At 37.3% G+C, this 21896-nt stretch overlaps 1 protein-coding gene across 1 annotated transcript in view; it reads left to right on the forward strand.

The window, feature by feature from the left end:
- MGMT (O-6-methylguanine-DNA methyltransferase) overlaps nt 1-13787 on the forward strand; it is a 212744-nt gene extending 198957 nt beyond the window's left edge. The window contains exon 6 of the mRNA XM_081329111.1: nt 13516-13787. Within this exon, the coding sequence (XP_081185237.1) occupies nt 13516-13647 (132 nt within the window). The 3' untranslated portion in view covers nt 13648-13787. The remainder of the gene's footprint in view (nt 1-13515) is intronic.
- The last annotated feature ends 8109 nt before the right edge of the window (nt 13788-21896 follow it).

Consider the following 21896-nt stretch of genomic DNA (forward strand, 5'->3'; position numbering starts at 1 on the left):
GCCCATATCTGAAACACTTGATGGGAATCCCGGCAGGTGCTTGAGAAGCACTGGCTACCAAGGCAGTCTGGTGACGTTGACCAAATAGGCGCTTTTCTAGACCTCAGTTCAGTGGTAGCTGGCTTCTTTGCTCAATCTAACTCAATGTCCAGGGACATTGCCATACTATACAATCTCGTAGTTGATTAGGAATTCCTCGATAGATACATGCTTGGAGTAGGTCACAGTCCAGCCCTTCCTTGAAGTAGTGGATCAACTGTCGTTCTGGCCATTGTCCTAACCGACCAGCAACCCTCCGAAATGCCTGAACATATTCTTTTGCCAGGCGGCCCTTCTGTTTCAAATGCTGGGTCGCTTTTTCCACCTGCAGGGCTTGGAATTCATCTTCAAATTGTGCTCTCAATTGCTCCATGAATAAGTTCTCATCCAGCAACTCAGGAGCTGCTTCTCCCTCTAAGTTGGCCGCCACTGCATTCACCATCATGGCATCATTGAGATACACATAAGGGTATCGATCAAAGTGGGCCCACACTTGATTTAAGAAGAAAGGTAGCTTCTCTGGATCCCCATCAAACGTGGGCTTGATAAGAGGTGGCTCTGTAGGCTGTAGGGCCAAATATATTGGTTGCTAGGCAGCTTGTCGATCCTAGAGCTGTGGCCATACCACTCTCCGGAATCCTCTCTGCTGGATTTCTGGGCTTGTGGCCTGGTGCTGCTGCTGAGAGCTTGCTTGGGACCCGAGGCTTGACATCACTGCCGTCTGGGGAATGGGAGACACAGCACAATCTTCAGCAATGGGACTGGGGCTCCAGCGAGGGAGTGGAAGTGACAGGTAGGTTTTTGCTTTCCTTCCCATCAAGCACATGCACTATGTGGTAGGAACCACCTCTTTGATTTTCAGTCAGTTGAATTTCTCCTTCAGCTGTTTAACTGAGGGACAGTGGACTGCTGTCTGGTACTTCCACTCCGCAGAGTCATTCCATCCAGCCGACCCCTTCCCCTTCTTTTGTGTTGCGGATGAAGGACCATTGGATAGAAGCTCCTCTTCAGCAGTCTTCTGCATACTTTTGCACTGAGGGGCTGCCTCTGCCTGAGCAAAATCCACTAGGAGCATAGTTCCTTCCTGCGGTACCAATTTTCCAGGTTGGATTACCCGGGTCTTCAGCTGAGCCCCTGCCAGTAGCACTTCTTCAATAGCTGGAGCAGCTGCCTATGCTCCAACAGCCGAAACCATTCTGCAACCTTTCTTCTCCATCTTGAAACCTTCCCTGAGTCTTTGCTACTCTCCATAAAGGTGTTGGGTAGGCGGCTGGGGCTTAGCACCCCAGAGAAAACAAAGGGGTTTTATTAGGAGACTTGGTTTAATGTCATGGTTCCGATAGAGCCAAATAAATCAGAACTCGGAGGCTACAGGCTTCCTCAAAGAACATGTTTATTGGATACAAAATATCAGCACAGTCAAAAGTGAAACCAAGTCTGAAATTCCCTCCAAAGAGTTACACTATTACCAAGTTATACTATTCCCACCCCAGTATCAGCTACATTCCCCAATAGTTCTATGAGTTCTATGGCTCAAAAAAATCTGCTCCAGAAAATTGGGAGTCCACTAGAATAGCATATGTCCCTTTTCCTGCTTTGCTAGATTGGCAGGAGCAAGCATTGAATCTAATCTATATTAAACGCTTGATTGCATGATTTCTCCAAAGCATGGTTATAGAGCTGACAGTCCTTTAACTAAACTTATTATAAGCTTGTTTTTCATAATAAAGGAAAATTAGTAGAAATATTTGCACCTCTTAGAGTGGATTTGTGGTGGACTTTCACATCTCTTCCAGAAACAGCTTTTAAAATATTAACACAATTATTTTCATTAAATAGGGGCATGTATTAAGCTATTCATTGAGTTGATGTTTTAGAGTTGATGCTTCTTTATGTCCTCAGTATGTGTAGTTAAAGGAATGCTGTGTCAGATATCTCTATTCACTAAAGCCCCATCAGTCACAGAAAATTGCTGAATCAGTTCATTAATCTTGAACAGTTATTTTCAGCAAATCCATACATGGTTTTTTATACAGCATTCTAGCTACATTTAAAAAACACACAGCAGTTAGCATATATCAAATGTCTGTATTTATAAGTTTTGCCAGTGTTACCCAAGTATGATTTAATTTGCTAAATAATTAAAATTGTGTTTTACTGAGATTCTGAATTGTCAATATTATTTTTTTAAAAAGTTCTTCAGTTCAACCATGCCTAATATGCTTTCCTAAAATAAAAGCTGCATGGAGCTTTATTCTGCAGATCCACCCTACTTAATTTCTGGAGTGTATGTTCTACAGGTCTCCTTTTGTAGTTGGGTTAATTCACATAATTCATACACTGACCTTCAACTTTATGAGAACGTAGAAAAAGTGCCGGCAGCAGCTAAGAAATGCAACATCTTTGCTTTAAATTATGCCAAGGACATGGTGGAGATGGCTCATCTTTTTGCAGAAAAAAACCCCTTCAAATAGTTTACAGCAGTTTAGATTAATGATGAGGAGGGCTGCTGTCCTCAAAGGGAACCCATAAAGTTCAATTAAAAATCTCATTAGAATAGTATAGGAGGATCAAAAAGAAATCATAGAGACTCTTGGGGATTGGGAAATGTTGGGCTGATTAGACCAAGACCATCATAAACGACACGTCTGTGAGATATCTTTAACAGCCTACTGGTAAAGGTGGTCTGTATAATTTCCTTCCCTGCCCAATTTTACATACTTATGTTATCATTCAAGCTAAAACTTGACACAAACATTGATCTAGTATAAGTGAAGTGTGTTGTTCACTCAAAATGTTTCAAACATTCAAGGCTGAATGGAGTAATTGTGCAGTTAGGGCAAGATTGTGAAGCATTGATTTGGAATGTGCTAGGCACATAAACCTACTTGTGCATTAATTCCTTAGGTGGCTAGCCATAAACTGGAGATCATGCTGGTTCATAATACAGTATTCGTTTGTATTAGAGAGCAGGGGCAGGAAAAGCAATAGGACATGAGCAAGCCAAAACATTATTTTTTCCTAAGTGCAATTTCTGTTGTGTGTTATGACTTGATGTTTCAGCTGTTTCTATTATGGCCTCACTGATCTGTTTCTGACAGTTTGGCAGCTTTCTGTAACTATCCAGTTTATCAGCCAGTATAATAGGACGGTCAATTTTTCTCTGTATCAAATTGAAAACCCCTAACAAGCAGAGCATCAGCGTTGTACAACATTTTGTTCCCATCCTCGGACTGAAATTGCTAAATGCAGTTCAAAAACAATCAATACAGTGTGCAGGGAGTTTTTTTTCCTCACCTTTTTCTAAACAAACCACATTATTGAGGAGTTAAGTTTATTCACAGATTGCCATGAGCATTAATGACCACCCTGAGTGTAGTTCTGCCAGTCACCTAGCTGGCTGTTGATAAAGATTTAGCATCATGTTCTAAGTGTCAGGCCTGTCAGTAGTGCTGAACCATTTGACCAGAAGAAAAAACGCAGAGGGAGCTATTGATTACAGCTTCTCAGTGTCACTTGTTCACCAGGATTTAGGTATTGATGAGGCTGCAAGTGAAAACAAACCCTTTCCCTTGTGGGACTCTAACCCAGAAGAACAAAAGCAAAGTTGAAGAAAATATTCAGCTGGTACCAGAATCAGAGGGATTCCATTATTGATCGAAAGACCCCTTCATGTTTTTGTTTTTGTTTTAGAGACAAATCTAGGGGGTTGGAAGTTGTGTAGCATTTGAGAAAGAGGCTTGTAAGTTGATGGATTCATGTACTGGATGAATTAGATTTCCCAGCATGAAAATTTCAATGGCGTTGTAGTAATATGAACTGCTGAGTTATTGATAAAAATGCATTAAATGCAACTGAAGCTCTCAAGCAGAGGTGGCTGGCACTGTTTTTTCCCTCCGAAGTAACCTCAGTGCTCTAATAAAATTTTAGTGCATTTAATTTAATTTCTCTTTTAAGTTGGCTAAATATTGTCACCACAATTAAAACAAAATGAGATGGTGATCAATACTCTTATATTGCAAACATAATGTAGTGCATTTTTAAAAAAAAATCTCTGTGGCACACAAGGATTCGTTCCTTTTTTTATAGCCTATGTCTGGTGCACGATTCCTCCCACATACAGCACAAGTACAAATGAAAATTACTCCACATGTAGGTGGACATATCACAGTTTGCCTGTGTCACTCTGCCCCTTTTTTGTAGCTGCACCCAGGTGCACTCAAAGATTGTGCCATTGAAATTCAGTGACAGACCACCAAATAATGGCACAATACTTTCCCACCTCTTTCACTGATGTAATGTTGTAAATATGCCATCTATTATAATATCTGGTGAATAAGCAGGGAAACCTAGGAGATGGGTGTGTCAAAAAAGTTAATACTGTAACCACACAATCTTAAGTCTCTCTTTTACCTGCATCCCATAGGCATAACGCATATAAATACAGGCTAGGGCTTTGATCAAGCTGCTGTCTTGATTGTTTCAACATCCTCTTGATGGAGAAATACATAGACAAGAAAATAGTGTTTAAAATATATATGAACTGCATTGCAAAAACAGTCTTAATAAAAAAGGCATCTGAGTTGCAGACAATAAAGATGTCTTCGTCAAAACTTTTAAAAATAGTGTTTTTGTTTGTTTGTTTTAAAGCTAGCTTTCTGTGATTTAGTGGAAAGTCATAGTCTCACATTCTTCTGAGTACTTTCCTTTGTAAATTTTCTTCCCATAAAATAATAATCTAGCTTTAAAGGTAAAGGTAAAGGTTCCCCCGCACATGCGCGCTAGTCGTTTCCGACTCTAGGGGCCGGTGCTCATCTCCGTTTCAAAGCTGAAGAGCCAGCGCTTGTCCGAGGACGTCTCTGTGGTCATGTGGCCGGCATGACTAGACGCCAAAGGTGCACAGAACGCTGTTACCTTCCCACCACAGTGGTCCCTATTTTTCTACTTGCATTTTGACGTGCTTTCGAACTGCTAGGTTGGCAGAAGCTGGGACGAGTAACAGGCACTCACTCTGTTACGCGGCACTCGGGATTCGACCCACCAAACTGCCGACCTTCTAATCGACAAGCTCAGCGTCCTAACCCACTGAGCCACCGCGTCCCTTGTCTAGCTTTACTGTCTTCCTTTTAAAATGTGATGGTCCTAAACATTGGATATGTGTGGTTTAAAATGTTAATTTATCAAACTTGGAATATTAATTAATCTTTTTTTTGGTCATTGATCAGCATAAGATAATACTAGAAATATGAGAGTGACAATTCCAGTTGTAACAGCCTGGAACAGGGATCCTCAACTCCTGGGCCACAGCCCACTATGGGGCCATGGTCTATTCACAGCCAGACCACGCAAGCAGTGGGCCAGTGCACACGTGTGTGCAGCTCGACTTCCACGAGTGGCAGGCCGACATGCATGTGCACACAGCTCAACTTGCAGTTGAGTTGCGTGTACGTGTGCACCAGTCCACCACTTGTGTTAGTCGACCTGCATGTCAGCCTGTCATTCACTTGGCCTGGTTCCCCTCTCCTTCCCCCAGCCGGGCCACCAAGCTGCAATGGTTGGGGACCCTGGCCTAGAATGTAAAATACAATATAGGGAACAACTTAATGGTCAAAATTGCAAACGCAAAATAATAAAATACTAAAGCACTAAAATCTATATATATATATAAATTTTAGTTAGTATTAACGATAAGATCACAAAAGCTATGGTGTAGCAAAATACAACATAAAATGTAAAAAAAATATAAAACCCAATTTAAATTTTTTTAAGTGACTAGAGATAATCTGCAAAGCAAAATCAATTGTAAACAATAAAATATAACAAACAACTAAGGCTTAGCATTACTAACATAAAAGTATAAAACACTATAGCTTTAACCACCTAATAGAGCTTGTGAACCTATCAGACACAAATACTGCACAAATTTTAGCAATGATACCCAAATAATATTATTTACCTAATATTATTTCAGAGCTTACCAAAATATAGAATAGTTAGAATATATGAGGAAAGTAAAATTAAACAGTGGTGGAATAGATGGACCTGCTAAACTATGTCTGATCCATTGTCATGTCTTTTGCTTGGTCAGTTGCTACCCAAAAGCAGACACTTTGTAAGTAATTGAGGAATTATAATTCCAATAATAATAATACAGGTAGTCCTTGACTTACAACAGTTCCTTTAGTGACCACTCAAAATTACAATGGCACTGAAAAATGTTACCTATGACAGTTTTTCACATTTACGACCTTTGCAGCATCCCCTTGGTCATGTGATCAAAATTCAGATGCTTGGCAACTGGTTCATATTTATGTCCGTTGCTGTGTCCCAAAGTCATGTGACCTTCTGACAAGAAAAGTCAATGGGGAAGCCAGATTCACTTAACACCTGGGTTACTAACTTATCAACTGCAGTGATTCACTTAATAACTGTGGCAAGAAAAGTCATAAAATGAGGAAAAATTCACTTAACAAATGTCTCACTTAACAACAGAAATTTGGGCTCAATTGTAGTCGTACTTTGAGGACTACCTGTATATAGAAATACATTTGACAAGAAAAATCTGGTCACTTTGATAATAAAGGGAAGGGGAGATACCACGAATACCCCTATTTCATGACATTTTAAGAAGATATGATTTGTGGAGTCAACTTCCTGTCTTCCTTCAAAATTGTTTGAAATTTATGGAACAGTATTCTGACCAGCCAGTATGACGAGGAATTTATAAGAAAAAAATGTGCATACACTGCAAATTGGTGTGTTTGTGACCTATACAAAAACAAACTGGGCATTGAGAAAATAAAATAAGAATACTCAACCTTTTGGAACTGAAGGAAGAACTCTTGCTTCATGAATAATAAAACAATTGACATACGGTAAATGTTACTATTATTTATTTCTTTGATTTATATTCTAGCTTTCCATCCATGCAGATCAACCAAGATAATGAACAACATAGTAAAATATATAAAATAAGAGTAAAACAAAGAAAATAAAAAGAGCATTAAAAACACAGCCAAAATCCATTCAGAAATATTACTCTGTACTCATTTTCAGGTGCCAATTACAATGCAATATAAAGGAAGATTTTTATTGTATGTCCCCAAACATGACTGTTGTTTCCCTCTTTCTTTCTTTTTTACTTTCTTTTTTCTTTCTTTTTTTATGATGAATGTTATTACAGTATTACAACTTGTGAAGTGTGCTATAATGTTTTGTAGCTCCTATAAAAATGCCTGTCAGAAAACATACATACATGAATCTCATATAGCATTCTATAGTATATACATAATGTCCCTTAGTCTACTTTTTATTAGTTATTTTCAATTACTCTTTATTTCACTGTGCATACCTTCTTTCAAAAGACTTAGTTTTCACTCTGAAAATCAGGAAGAATATTTTCAGGAGAGACAGATTCATTAGAAACATTTGTGTAACAATCTTCCAAAAGACAGAATTCAACCATATAAGACAAAACTCATTTAGAGTCAGGAAGAATCAATAACAAATCTACAAACAAGTTATGAGATTTAGGAACATTTACACAGTTACCTAATTTGAAAAGTAGTTGTACTGACTGAGATATAATATACCTGTTGGAACCTTCTAATGCTGAAAAATCACTGCAAAGACATTCAGAAGTTGCTATAAATATATATGATTATTGGGGCTGGGTATCCCAAACTTTCAATGCAAAAAATAATTGGCAAAATTTATTTATTTTATTTTTTTATTTTAATTCCATTTATATCCCGCCCTTCTCCGAAGACTCAGGGCGGCTTACAAGCTTAGCAGTAGCCTTCATTCTATGTATATGCCTGCTTATTAGGGCTTTCACACACACACCCCAAGCGGCATTATTACAAAGTCAGCTTAATTGCCCCCAACAATCTGGGTCCTCATTTTACCTACCTCGGAAGGATGGAAGGCTGAGTCAATCTTGAGCCTGGTGGGACTCGAACCTGCACTAATTGCAGGCAGCTGGTGTTACTTAAGGAGGCATTAGCCCACTGCTCCACCAAGGCTCCTTATGATGTAGCTTTTTTTAAAAAAAAGGTTTTCCCTGGCACTTGACATTTATCCAGTGTTTTATTCATTGCAAAACTAAACTCCTTGTGATGGCAGCAAACTCATACCTTCAAACATGGTAGTGTCAAATGGTACATTTCAGGTACTCAGTAAATGTACTGGTAGCTTTCCTACAAGAGTTTCTTACACTAGCTGCTTTGTTTTCCCTAGCTCAGTTCAATTTTTTATACCAAAATTACTACCCCACTCAAAAACAATTGAGAAGTCAAGAAGAGTCTGAGATATGTACCATACATGATTATATGGACAACAATATTTTTGTTAATAATAGTAACAGATATAGTAGAAATAGGAAACTAGATAGACAGCCAGATGATGCCAGATCTGTCTAGCAACAATTAATAGAAGAACAAATTGCTAACTGTTGGCTTCCTGCCACTCTTTTGGTGTGACAGGGAGGGCACCAATCTCTTAAGGGGGTGGGCCAAGTTATCCTTGTGCACCTAATGGCTGCTATTCATATTATCAATGTAGGAATTCTTTTAGAATTAAATGAGAAGGAAGTTCAACAATGTATTTTAAAAAGGTTAAGGATTTTGAAAGAAATTGAGATAATTATTTATATTAGACAGTCTTATAGGAGTACAGAGCAGAATGTGATCTAAATTAATATTTTGGGGAAAGGTGCAACTAGTAATGACAAAAATAATGTTTATCTCAAAATCCAATCTGGCTGGGTCACAGGGTCAGAGGTTTTTCTGAGCTTTTGGACTCACGCTGGGGCCCATCCTCAGAGAACTGCTCTCTAGCTAGCTTCTTCTAGAGAGATGTTCCAGCAGGAGTCCGAAAGTTGAGAAGAAAAACCTTTGGTCCCGGTGACCCACCTAGATTGGATTCTGCAACATTATCATTGGACACGTATATTTGCCTTCATTCATAATATTTATCATCAAACCAGTTGGCATCTGAGATTTGTCTTTTAAAAAAGTATTTATACAAAGCAATTTCAGGCTACTCAAATCCATACAGACTCTAGGAAGTAAACCACACAACCCAATACAACAGAATACAGTGTATTGCAATATAGCTCTAACAGCCATGATAGATGCCCAGACACAATTAGGCTCTACAATTAAAAATTAGTACCACTTTTACTTGCTTCCTAAAAGCAAGGACGGTTGAAGCCACCCATAGATTCAGGAGAAAGGATTTAATTGTAGCCCAGGAATAACCAGTGAAGAAACTTTGCTTGGTCCTCATCACTCCGGGTACTTCACAAGGAATCAGACCTTCTCTATATGTCCATATCAGTCTATCAGATTCTGTTTTCTTAAGGAATTGCCTTAATATGTTGCTACAATTGGTTTCTAAACTAGCCATTGTGGTACAACATCTAAAAACTGGTCTGGGAATTAGATGAAGTTTGGAAATTTTGTGCAATATAAATATGACCTTTTTACAAGTAAGCAGCTGAGATGAGTGCCAATCAAAGTAAATGCACTGATAGACTTTGGGTCAGAATATTTTAATTTTAAATATGGTCTGATGATGGTGATTGACTAGAAAAGGTCCTTTGACTTTGCAAATTCCTTTTACAGTTATTCCTCAAAACACTAAAAATAATCCAGACAATATCATAATCTTAAAAATGTATCATAACAACACTTGGAAAGAGATCATTTTAAAAATTATATTTTAGATCTGGAAAAGAGTAATAAAAGAGTAAGTATATGATCAAGAACCTGAAGAAAATCTATATGTGGAAAGTGTAAAAACATACATAATTTATTTGATCAGAAAATAGGTACAGTAAATATAGATGTGTGCAAAATAGGTTGTGTTGTCTCAAAAGAGTTTGTATTTTCCCAAAAATGGGCTAATTCAAGAGCTGTTCCCTCCATTTTCAAGCACTTTTCTTCTAAAATAAGAATTTATTTATGATGCTGGGGAAAAGCACAATGTTCTTAAAGCAATTGACTATGCTACCTTTTAGTGTACTGCAGAAGGGGGAAATGGGTGGGATATGGTAGACTCCTACTAATTTAGGCATAGTGTGAAGAATATCAATGTGAAAAAAAAGGTTTCTACATCTTTCATTATACCATGTAAGGGTGGAAATTTTTGGATGGATAAAAAAAATGCTTCTTCATGTGATGTGTAGTAAAACTTGGAATTTGCTACTGCTGAAGCATTGATGGCCACTGACACTTTTTTAAAAGGATTAGACAGATCCATGGAGAATAAAGCTACTAATCATGAAGATTATGCTGGTCTATGACTGAGATAAAATTGTTGTGCCGTGCTATATGTCATATTAGGTGTTATCTGTTATATCTGTTCTATACTATATGTTAGGTTAATCATGAAGCCTATGTAATTTCTCCAGTATCAAAGGCAGCATCTCTCTTGCTAACAGCCACTGGGGAGCTCAAGCCTGAACTGGTTATTGTACTCATATCCTACTTTCAAGCTTAATCATAGCTTTTTGGAACAAATCAGCCTTTTGTCTGATTTAGTACTGCATTTCTTAATAGCCACTATGGTTCAGTTTTGCATGTTAAATATTTGGTTTCTGATGTGACATATTATAAAGGAGAAAACACAAATATTTCCTTTCCCAATGTTTAACTTTATAGATTATTTAAAATTGCTGAGATGTTTGGAGTCAAGATCCAACTATTCCTTTTAAATATTTTAGTTGGAATCTGGGATATTAACCACACGGTAAAGAATATGGGGAAAGGAAGTAAATAAGCCATTAGCAGATGACCTGACATGTCTTACCTTAGCCCTCATAAAATAAAATGTAAGCAAAATCAAGAAAGCCTGCAATCTCCTTCCTTCCTTCCTTCCTTCCTTCCTTCCTTCCTTCCTTCCTTCCTACCTCCCTCCCTCCTTCCCTCCTTCTCTACCTTGTAAAATAAATAAAATACATACATTAAAATCCAGTGACAAAGCCAAAATATCTTATAGAAAAAAGAAAAGTAATGTTGTGGAGCATGCATCCATCCATATGTTTGTACAAGTTTAACTCAGAAGTTCAGTAAGATCATAGAGACACTTGGTTCTTAGACTCTTCAGATCTCTAAGTACCATGACTATCAGCCAGTGATTGATACTCCTATTATTGTCATCTAAACCAATGACCATAAACAAATTTTAATTAAATTCCTTAATTAAACATTCCTTGTTTATGCAATTCTTTCATTTGCCCTGGATACACTGTCAGTCAATTTTATTAGCTATGACCCCAAGTTCTAATATTCTAAAAGAAGGAAAGGAATAATTTATCTATTTTCTTCATGGATTGTATTGTAATTTTAAAAATTGTGTATCAGGTTCAGATTTCCTAAATTGTAAAGCATTACACTCTCTTTGACGACAAACGTTGTGGAAAAAACGTTTGTTGCTACTATCATACATTTCACAAACATTAGTGAAATGATGCAACCAGAAATTTAGTGCTTAGCAATAGCACTGAGACTTATATACCACTCCATAATGCTGCAGGGGTGTCATCCGGAAGCGACACCCACCCCATTGCCGGCAATGGCAAAATAGTCCCGATACGTCTCGCGACATCATGTGACGTCACGAGTTTGACATGTCTGCTTTACAGCTTCTCTGAGTGGTTTGCAATGTCAGCATATGCCCCCCAACAATCTGGGTCCTCATTTTACCGATCTCAAAAGGATGGAAGGCCGAGTCAACTTTGACTCATTCAGGATTGAACTCCTGGTTGTGGACAGAGTTAGCCTCCAATACTGCATTCTAACCACTGTACCACCATGGTTCTTAATTTGCCTTGCTCTCTGAATTCAGCCAGAGGTTAGATTTATAAAAAGCATAGTGATAATGGATTTTTTTTTTTAAAAAAAAAATCCTATTCTTAACCCTTCCTTGCATGGAATTAGCCATTTTCATTGCTGCCATGCACAAAGTTGTTGATTTAATATTGCTAAGCACATTGGTTTGTGCTTAAAAATTGTAAGCCGCCCTGAGTCTTCGGAGAAGGGCGGGATATAAATGGGATTAAAATAAAATAAATAAAATAAAATAATAATGCTATTCATCATAAGAGCTTAAATCGCCTTTCTGTATGAACCCTGCAAGTTCAGATCCCCTTAGTATCTGTTATTAATTTACTTTGCAAGTAAGTTATTTACTTACTTTGAACATATTATAGCATTGTTTTCCCATGCTTTTATTTTCCCTCTTTCCCATTCTACTTGACTTTTCACTATCTTCACTCATTTAAAGTCATCCAGTGAAGTAGACTAGCTTGAGGAATAACCCTTCCAATGACTATTTTTTACTAATAATTTCAGTGTCAGTACTCCATTTACTGATCTATAATATACTCTCTCCTTACTTCATCTAATGTGAGAATTGCCAATTTCTGTTTTGCCCAACTGATCAGTAAGGTATTTTATCCTCTAAGTATTGGATATGCCTAATAGAACGTCTTCTAAATTTCTTTGCCATGTGCTTATTAATGCCTTCAAATAACTTTCAAAAGATAGAGAAGCAGACTGTGCTTGGAGGTTGTTATTCTGTGTAATTTTAATACTAATATTCACACTATTTTAATCAATTATCAAGACCAACTGGAAGTGAAATAATTTATGGATCCCCTTTTTCTTTTCAGAACCAAATCACTTCTAAACATGAAAGCTACATTGGCTACTAAACAATTCCTCCAATAGGTTGTACATTTTAGTAATAGGTTGTACATTTTTATCAAAAAATAGCAATTTCCTCATTTGATTACTTTAAGACTTTGGAGATGCAGTTTTATTTATATCTGATGACATTTTATCAATTAATTCTAGGAAGTCATTTCTGGTTTTTGCTATATTTGATTTTATTTTTTAGATGATTTACCTACATCAATTCAATTGTTTTACACTGAAAACTAGAAAGGTCCATTTTTATTCTTTGCAAATCTCCCTGTCTGTATTCTGTAATCTTTAAAAAACTAAACATGAGAATGGACCAAAAGGAGAGACCAGAACAAAGAATAATCAGGTCATAGGTATAGATAGTTGCATATATACTGTAAGCATTCTGTCATTGAATGCTTCTTTTTGTTCCATTGACATCTCTCTCTCTCTCTCTCTCTCTCTCTCTCTCTCTCTCATTCTCTCTCTCTCTCTCTCTCTCTCTCTCTCTCTCTCTCTCCCTCCCTCCCTCCCTCCCTCCCTCTCTCTCTCTCTCTCTCTCTCTCTCACACACACACACACACACAGAGAGAGAGAGAGAGAGAGAGAGAGAGAGAGAGAGACAGAAATATACAGAAACATACAGATGCAAACTGCAGGATAATGCTGATGTTAAGAAAGGGACAGGAACGTTGACCACATGAATGCCATTTCTAAGAAAAAGGGGTGGAGAGAAAGGATTTTTACAGAAGCCTTATTTTATGTGTCTTGATGTTTTCCTTCAAAGGTCCCTATTATAATACCGTGCCACAGAGTGATTTGCAGCAGTGGACAGCCTGGCAACTACACGGGAGGAAGTCATCTGAAAGAGTGGCTTTTGTCACATGAAAAGCTTCAGAAGGAAAAGTTAACGTATTGATGCAGTTCAGGTGCAGCTGTTACAGAGTGAAACCAGCACCTCACCAAAGATACTTTGCTTATAACAAGCTTTCCAAGTGCACAGTAGAATTCAGGGAAATGGTAAATATTTGAGTGACATATAAATATAATACAACATCCGAAGCGAAATGTGTGGTGGCACTACTATATTAAAAAAGCTGAATGTGTCCTAGGGGATACAGCTTGTATGCCCTTTCTTGTTTTTACATTTTGCAGCAGAATGAGTACAGCGGACTGAGCCTGTTGTGCATGTATTTTGTTCCCATCTCTGGTGCTGTTTTGTTCTATTTTTAATGCCCATTAAAGCAAGGATAAGGGAGTAGGAGGGACATGGCAAATGTTGGATGGAACTGCCCCTCTAAGGAAGCATCTGGCTCGCAGAGGGGACAACCGGGAATCTGCTGCCTTTGCGTGCATTCGGAGAACAAAATTAAAGGCAGGAGCTTACACACAAACACACACAGAGAGACCTCCCTCTCCCACTGTTCCTGCCTGGATTTGTATTTGTCCAGATTGAAAAGCTTGTGCCTCTGCCAGGCAGGCTGCCCAAGATTTCCCTGTTTTCTTTGATGTTTGAACTGTTGAAATGATGTTTTACGTAAACAGTTATTAATGAAACACACCCGAAGAGCCATTCAAAAAGGAAACGGCTATTGAATTGCCTGTTCACAGTTTTTTTCTTTCTAGATGGTTTAGGAGATGCAAATAAAAATACTTAGCCTCTCTTAAGCACGGCTTGATGAAGGCAAAAAAATAAATAAATTCTGCTGAAAACTTTAACACCATGGTTTTAATACAATTATGCAACCTAGTTAAAGATAATAGATACTTTTGGCTGTCATTTAGAAGTATATTTCTGTCTTTTGCTCAGCATTTGCCTGAGTCACTTTCCTATGTTGAAACATGTCATACCATATGGTAGCTTATGAAACATGTCATACCATATGGTAGCTTATGAAAAGAATCAAAAGCTACACATTTATAGTAAACATATAGAGCTAACCAGAAAAAGATACAGTCAGCCAAAGGATATTGAAGCTAAACTTTCTAGTTATTTAAAAAGAACTCTGAGAGTAAAATATTACAAACCACAAGAAGCTAAAATTTTCACTACTGTATGGGATTCGTAAATCATAACATGAAAATACCAATTTTTATGCTTTTATTACATTCTTGAGGGGAAAGCATGCTGCTAACAAAAATTATTGTGTGGGGTTATTCCATTAATGTAGTGTTATTCAGATGTTAGAATTATTTTACTAAAACCCGTTACGCATGTACACACTGTCTGTGTATATAAATAAAATACTGTATATAATATCTTGAGAAAATAAACTATACCCTATTGTACAATATAAGGCTGTATTTTATCCAGAGTTTCTGGTGGCAATGTAAACTATGAAAGCAAGACTCAAATGGTTTGTCTGTGTCACCAAAAGCCCAAGATAAAAATATAACCTTATAATGTGTACACAGAGAGTGTATTCTTTCTTGGGGGTGGAGTGGGAGAGTCATAATGTGTGAATATGAGCCAAAGAGAATCACAGATGCTGTAACTTCTGTAAGCATTCTTTTTCTTTCTTTCTTTTTTAAGGGCAACGGTGTAGGGGAGCAAATTTTTTAGTTGCAATATTTCTTTGCTCTTCTCAAAAATGAGTAGGTCATACTTCTAAAAGTTTTTTTTTTCTCCTATGTTACCTACCTTTTCCTTAAACAGTATGGTAAGAAACCAGAAAATATAAATATTGGTGCTTGGGAAAGAAAAAAACAAACAAATTGCAGATGATTTGAAACCTGATTTATCAGCCATGTTACAGTCCAGACCCTTGTTTTATCTGTAAGGCAAAAAACCTTGCCCTGAATTTCTCCGTGGTTTGCCTTGTCTTTGAGGTGTCTCAAGAGAGTTCTATAAATGGGAATCCTGTGGAATATTTAGAACTTCTCTTGGCTGAAATGCCTTCTGTGTCAGGATTTGAAGAACTCAGTCATAGTGTGACCTCTTTTTTTCCTCCTTCTGATACTAAAAGACCTAGTCAAGTTCATTCCTTTCCACTGAATTCATTTGGAGATAATCAGTATCTCATCCAGCTACAAAAATTTAAGCGCATCATCTTGGCTCTGTGTCTTGTACACATTGCCCTATTTAGAGGATGAGTTATTCTGTGAAAAAAAACTTGCCCAGTAGAAGAAAAGCGAGTAGGAAAATTTAAAAGAAATAATCAGAAAACTCACATTTAGTTAAGCAGTCACTAAAAAAGTATTAGTGAGGGTTAGAGGTGAAGCATTTAAAAGAATGATAAAAATTCATTTGCATGAAGATAAAGATTTTATTGGCTGACTAACACATTTTCACGAGCTGGTATCTCACAATATTTGTTTTGCTGTTGTAGGCCAAGCCGTTTATCCTTTCGTCGGCATGTGTTCCAACAGAGGGCACTGTAGCACACAAGAATTTAGATTCATGTCTTCTACAATGTGTTTAGGAGACACTCATTCACTACTTTTTTCCCCCCTGCTGTTTAAGAATGAATTTGAAAATGAACAGCCAAGTTGAAATCTCCTAGCTGCCTTATTTGCAGTGCTTCAGACCGTCTGCCTCAGGAATTAGCTGTCTGGTAGTATTACAAGCCTACTATCTTCATCTCACATATGCATTGTGAAAAATACTACCGTTCCTGAGTAAGACGAAGAACAGCTTATCTTTGCTGTGATTTCAGAGATTGTTAATGATGGCCAGGCTAAAGCTTGGCATGACCACTAATGAAGGGGGTAGTGAGAGCAGAACCTCTAGGGATTTTTCATAGAAAGGGAAGAATCCACTTACTGTTCATGTGTGCTTTTAGCATTCTTTCCATGTGCTGAAAGTGCTTGTGCCTCTCTATGATGTCTTAATAAGTGTGCAATATCTTTAATCTGGCATGATTTAGCGCTTGCCGTACTTAGCCCAACCTAATTGAGGAGTAGCTTGCAAAACCTGAGTATTTCAAAGCCTTTCATAAACTTTGGAATGAGCTAAATGCACAATTGTGTTGTGCTGTGTCATACTAGACTACCGTATATATTACGTACATGATATCGTATTTATGGTATTTATAGTCGGTACTGTATTGTGTTAATTATACTAATTCAGAAGTAGAATGGACGACATGCAAAGCTAGTATTTGGTCAGCCATGCCACTCTGTTTTGCCAATTTAAAAGCCATTTTCTGTCTCTGAGTTTTTCTCTGCCCTGTCATAAGTCTTGATATACATTTTAAGGTTTCCACCGTAGAACACAGTAACAGCAGCTTGGTTCAAATAGGCATTGTGTGATGTGACTCCTACCACAAATCCAAGAAAGAAACAAGCAAACAGGAAAATGCAATTTGCTTGCAAATCACCTTCAGCCCAACCGACTTAGAAGGCCAGCACTGCATCATTTATGAAAATACACTTGTAAATTCAAAGTTTCTTTTTTTAAAAAAAAATCCAAAACAGTTTTTAAAAGCCTCTGGGAATAAGAAAGAAAGCTATGGGTTTTTTCCCCCCTCCTCCTGGAAAAGGGTTCCCCTGCCCTATCAAGTTTCCTCCCATTCAGCCATGCTTTGAACTGCTGACATTGAGACAGTGCAGCCAGGCACGACAGCTGGCTCGGCAGCATCTAATACCAACACATGCTGGTTTAGTCCATTTCCAGAGACTAAGATAATGAAAGATTCAGAAATAATATTTGTTTTGGTAGAACTACATTTATAATGAAATAGATGCCCTTGACCATGAAATAAGCTGAATTTTGCAATGGGTCATTTCCTCTCCCTCCCAGTATTCAGCTTGTATTTAATGTGTATGACACAAAATCCAATGCAAAGGGTGGGGGGGATTTTTTTGTACAATCCAGTCAATCTCCATCAAATTTACAAATTGTTATAAAAGCACCAGTCTCACAAAGTGGTCCACTGGTAAGGCTTTCTTATACCTACCCTGCTATATAAGGTTGTGGATGGGGAGAGTTGATAATAGCAGTGTTTTATAGTACGAACCTAACATAAAAGAAATTGGCAGTTCAGAGTATGTAAAATCCTCAAAAATAGCAATCATTGCAACTTCCAAGTCATACATTAAAAGTACTTGGTCACTATCTTGTGCTATGTAATGGTGGAAAATAGGAGTCTAAAAATAACAAACATTTGAAAGATGAGGAATTGCAAAAGCACTTTTTCCTCCCAATCAGAATTTTTGTTTCCTATTTATTATACAAAATACAGTGAAATCTGATGAAAAATGATGAGGAATCTGATTTATAAAGAAGATTATACCTAATTCACAGAAACAATATGTGAAATCTTTCCTCATCTCAGCTTGATATTATTGCAGTTTCCTATTTAAGAAGAATATTAATTCAGAACTGCAAAAAGATTATTACTGTCAGTATGATAAAATTATAGGCATAGTAAAAGCTGTAAAGTAAATTAAAACTGTATTCCAATAAATATAATGGATCAATACTTTTCTAAAGTAATATTTTGATAGATACTAAGTTATTGCGATATTAGTACCAAATGTAATTCATATTTTCATTTTCAACAGCTATTCCTTTTTTTTACCTTCGACATACATTCTGCGAAAGATTTAATTTAGGAGCTCATTTCCCTTCTTTACTTAAAAAAAAATAAAATCTATTAAAAAGATATTGCTTAAAAACTAACATAATAGGAGATTCACAAGACTGGTATACTATTTCGTGAGTAATTGCACCATCAGGGTCATATAGAAAAGTAAAATACCTTGAATTATTATCTCGCTACATTTCTTGTATATTTTTAGTAAATAGAAATTTTACTTTACAAAGGTTTAGCGTGAACCACCCTTCCTCTTCCACCTATTGCAATAGTAATCTATGTTTCCGTTTCTACTTCATTCTAACTAGTTTCAAACGCTGGAAAAATATTATTGAGAGGACCTTCTATTAATATATGAGCCGGATATATCCATCCAATTGATATACGGATTACACTTGTCAGAAGGCTGTGTTATTTTTTGTTCCAGATAGCATATATTGTTGTAAGAAATAAATATGTTGAATACAGCACATAGGAAAAGTAAGATTTCTCTGTTTGAGGAGATGTGGCTGCTATTCTTGTTTATACCACAAGAAAAGCCCTTAATGGTAAGCCATCATATTGGTCTTGATATCAAGGAACTTCTGTTCCTGCATTTTTCTCCTCTTTATTCTCCTGAACAAATATGTCTTACATCTTAATCGTTTTAAATTTTGTCTGCTTTTATTGCAGGTTCTCATGCTATTCTGACATCACAGTCTCCTTTGCTTTGGAAGGCTTTTGATTTAAAAGTTGGAATTTGAGTGGTTGAAGTTAACATCAGTTTTATTTTATTTTTATCAGCTTTATCAGACAGTAAGATTTAAAACAAGGCCTGTGCTGAATGCTGATCCAGACCAGCCTTTTGTCTGTGTGAAGTTATAAGTAGGTGGCAGTTAAAAGCTGGAGGCCAAGAGCTGGAGAAACTGCAGGTACCAAAGTGTCTTTAAGTAATGAAGGGCAGTAGTCCAAAGTCTTCTGGACGAACTGGCACCAGATGCAGACAGATGGAAAAGGTCTGGGCTCCATCACCTTCAAGTCAGCCCGACAAAGATCTATATTAGAGCAGGAAATGGGATAAGAACCTTCAAAATAGTAGCTGGGTGGTAAGGTGAAAATTGACAAGAGCACCATATTACTGACAGGGCTTTTGATTGATGATTGATTAGCCAGCTTTTAAAGTTTTTTAAAATCTCATTGAAGGACCCACAAAACCCAAAATCTTCACCCAGATGTTTGAGTAAATTATCATCATTATTTTTAACTTTAAATAACTTATTAAATTCTTGTTTAATGCTATTTAATTGCTTCCTTAGTTGGTTCTTGATAAAAATCAGCCGTTGATCATATACAGCACATGGTTTATATACAATATGCTGTTTCTAAAAATGAAAAGCAGCACCCCAAGTTATGCTGATCTTTCACTGTGAGTATGTAAACTATTACAACTGAGATACACTTTTAACAACTGACAACAGTCACTGCCATTGTTACATATCACGGTGAGGCTAGTCACTCCATGGTACTTTCAAACAAGGTTGATTACAGTGAGACCAGCAACATAGTGGCTTCATGAGTGCCTTTCTGACCACCAGGCAAAGAAAACAGTAGATATGTTTCCACTATTGTGTCCTATACTATAGAGGTACTATACAGTGGGATTGTCCCGATCTTGAACTTCTGTGAGGACCTGGATAGATTCTGTGGAACAGATGGGAAGAAAGAAAAAATTCATACTACCTTCCACTCCCAACTAGACATGGTTTTTCCCTCTTACTTGCTACATCACAAATATTTGTAAGCCCTCCAAGAAGGAGGCAGCTAGCTACTGTTCCCTTGTCACATGTCATCGCACAAAACTATTTGCCCACAAACTCCAATATTTTTTAACCTGTTAAGCAGCACAAGTGTTTTCATTGGGTCCCTTGCTCTTCACTTTCCATAATAGACTAGAATAGAGCTGGAAGCGACCTTGGAGGTCTTCTAGTCCAGCCCCCTGCTCAAGCAGGAGAACCTATACCATTTCAGACAAGTGACTGTCCAGTCTCTTCTTAAAAATCTCCAGTGATGGAGTGCCCACAATTTCTGAAGGCAAGCTGTTCCACTAGTTAATTGTCCTCACTGTTAGGAAGTTTCTCCTTAATTCCATGTTGCTTCTTTCTTTGATCAGTTTCCAACCATTGTTTCTTGTCTTGTCCTCTGGCAGTTTGGAGAATAGTTTGACCTCCTCTTCCTCAATGTCAGTGTATAAGCATGTGCACATCCTCTAGAGGTCTACTTAACTACCAAGATGGCATCCTGTGTTTATCTACTTAGAAGTAAGCCTGATTGAATTATGTGGGAATTAGTAATGAAAATTAGGATTGCAGTGCTCAGTTGTACCGCTGTGCCTCAAATCCTTTTTGCAGTGGGACTCCTGGAGTTAACTTACATGAGAAGTGTGTTTCCAAAGGCAGGCAGGCAGAAAGAAGATGGATGCTTAAGTGACTTGAGACAGACATTCACAACAGATAAAATGTGTGCTATCAACACCTATCCAAAATATATACCCCTCAACTGAGACATATTTTTCATTTAGTCAATGTGAATATTTTTCCTCTTATGACTCATTGACTGCAAACTACTACAATTGGATATGGTACAGAAAAGGGTGAAATCAGAAAGAATAAAAACAATTTCTGCGTGCTAGTGTTGTTTCTCCTTGTGGCACAAGTTTTAAGAAATTAAAATTACATTTGATTGATTCCTATTTACAAACAACATTCCATTAGGTAAAATGTCTGAACGGAGTTTTTCAAAGAAGATCATGCAAATAGAAGCCAAGCAATGAAATTCTTATACCATTTGCACCAACATATCTTTTGAAAGCTGCAACAACAACAGAACTTATCACAGAAATAGGCTAAATGTAGAACATGTAAGTTTACAAGTAACATCAATGACTCAAAATACTGAACTTTATTCAAGGAACAGGAATCACATTAAACACCGCTTTCTTTGGTTAAAGCACGGGTGTCAAACTCGCCACATGACATATCGTGACATATCACGACTTTTTTTGCATTGCTGGAGCTGGGTTGGGTGCGGCTTCCAGATGATGCAACCAACCTGCAGGCCCGCAGTTTGACACCCCTGGGTTAAAGCATTTGCCTCCCAGATATTGTGAAATTTAAGTTTTACTTTTTTCCCCTATGTTGAATATGTTAATCTTGCACTTATAATAAACAGTTTATTTTTTATTTTACTGCCAATTTTCCATTATTGGAACTTTCCTTCTTAATCAGGGGAGCTAGGATTTTTTTTTCTTTTTAACTAGCAGGTTCTACTGCCTGAAAAATTTTGAAAACTCCTGCTATTAAAACAATCAAGGGCCTTTGCCTTAGTGACATGCTTGGGGCTAAATTAGGGCATTGCACGTGATGTCATAATTTCACCAGAGAACTGGAGCCAAATTCCTTTATCTTAATATGCCTCTTAAAAAGAGTCTTTTTAAGTGGCTTTATAAGTTCCATAAACTACATGCATACATATAGATGTATACCGGTAGATAGAACACACCTCTGGGAAAATAGGGCTTCTTAAGCTTAGTCTTTTGTTCCTTGAAATGTCCCATGAGGTGTTGTTGTTTTGTTTTTTTTGATAGATCAGCCTC

Source organism: Vipera berus (assembly GCF_964194415.1).
Source record: "Vipera berus genome assembly, chromosome: 5".
Taxonomy (NCBI): domain Eukaryota; kingdom Metazoa; phylum Chordata; class Lepidosauria; order Squamata; family Viperidae; genus Vipera; species Vipera berus.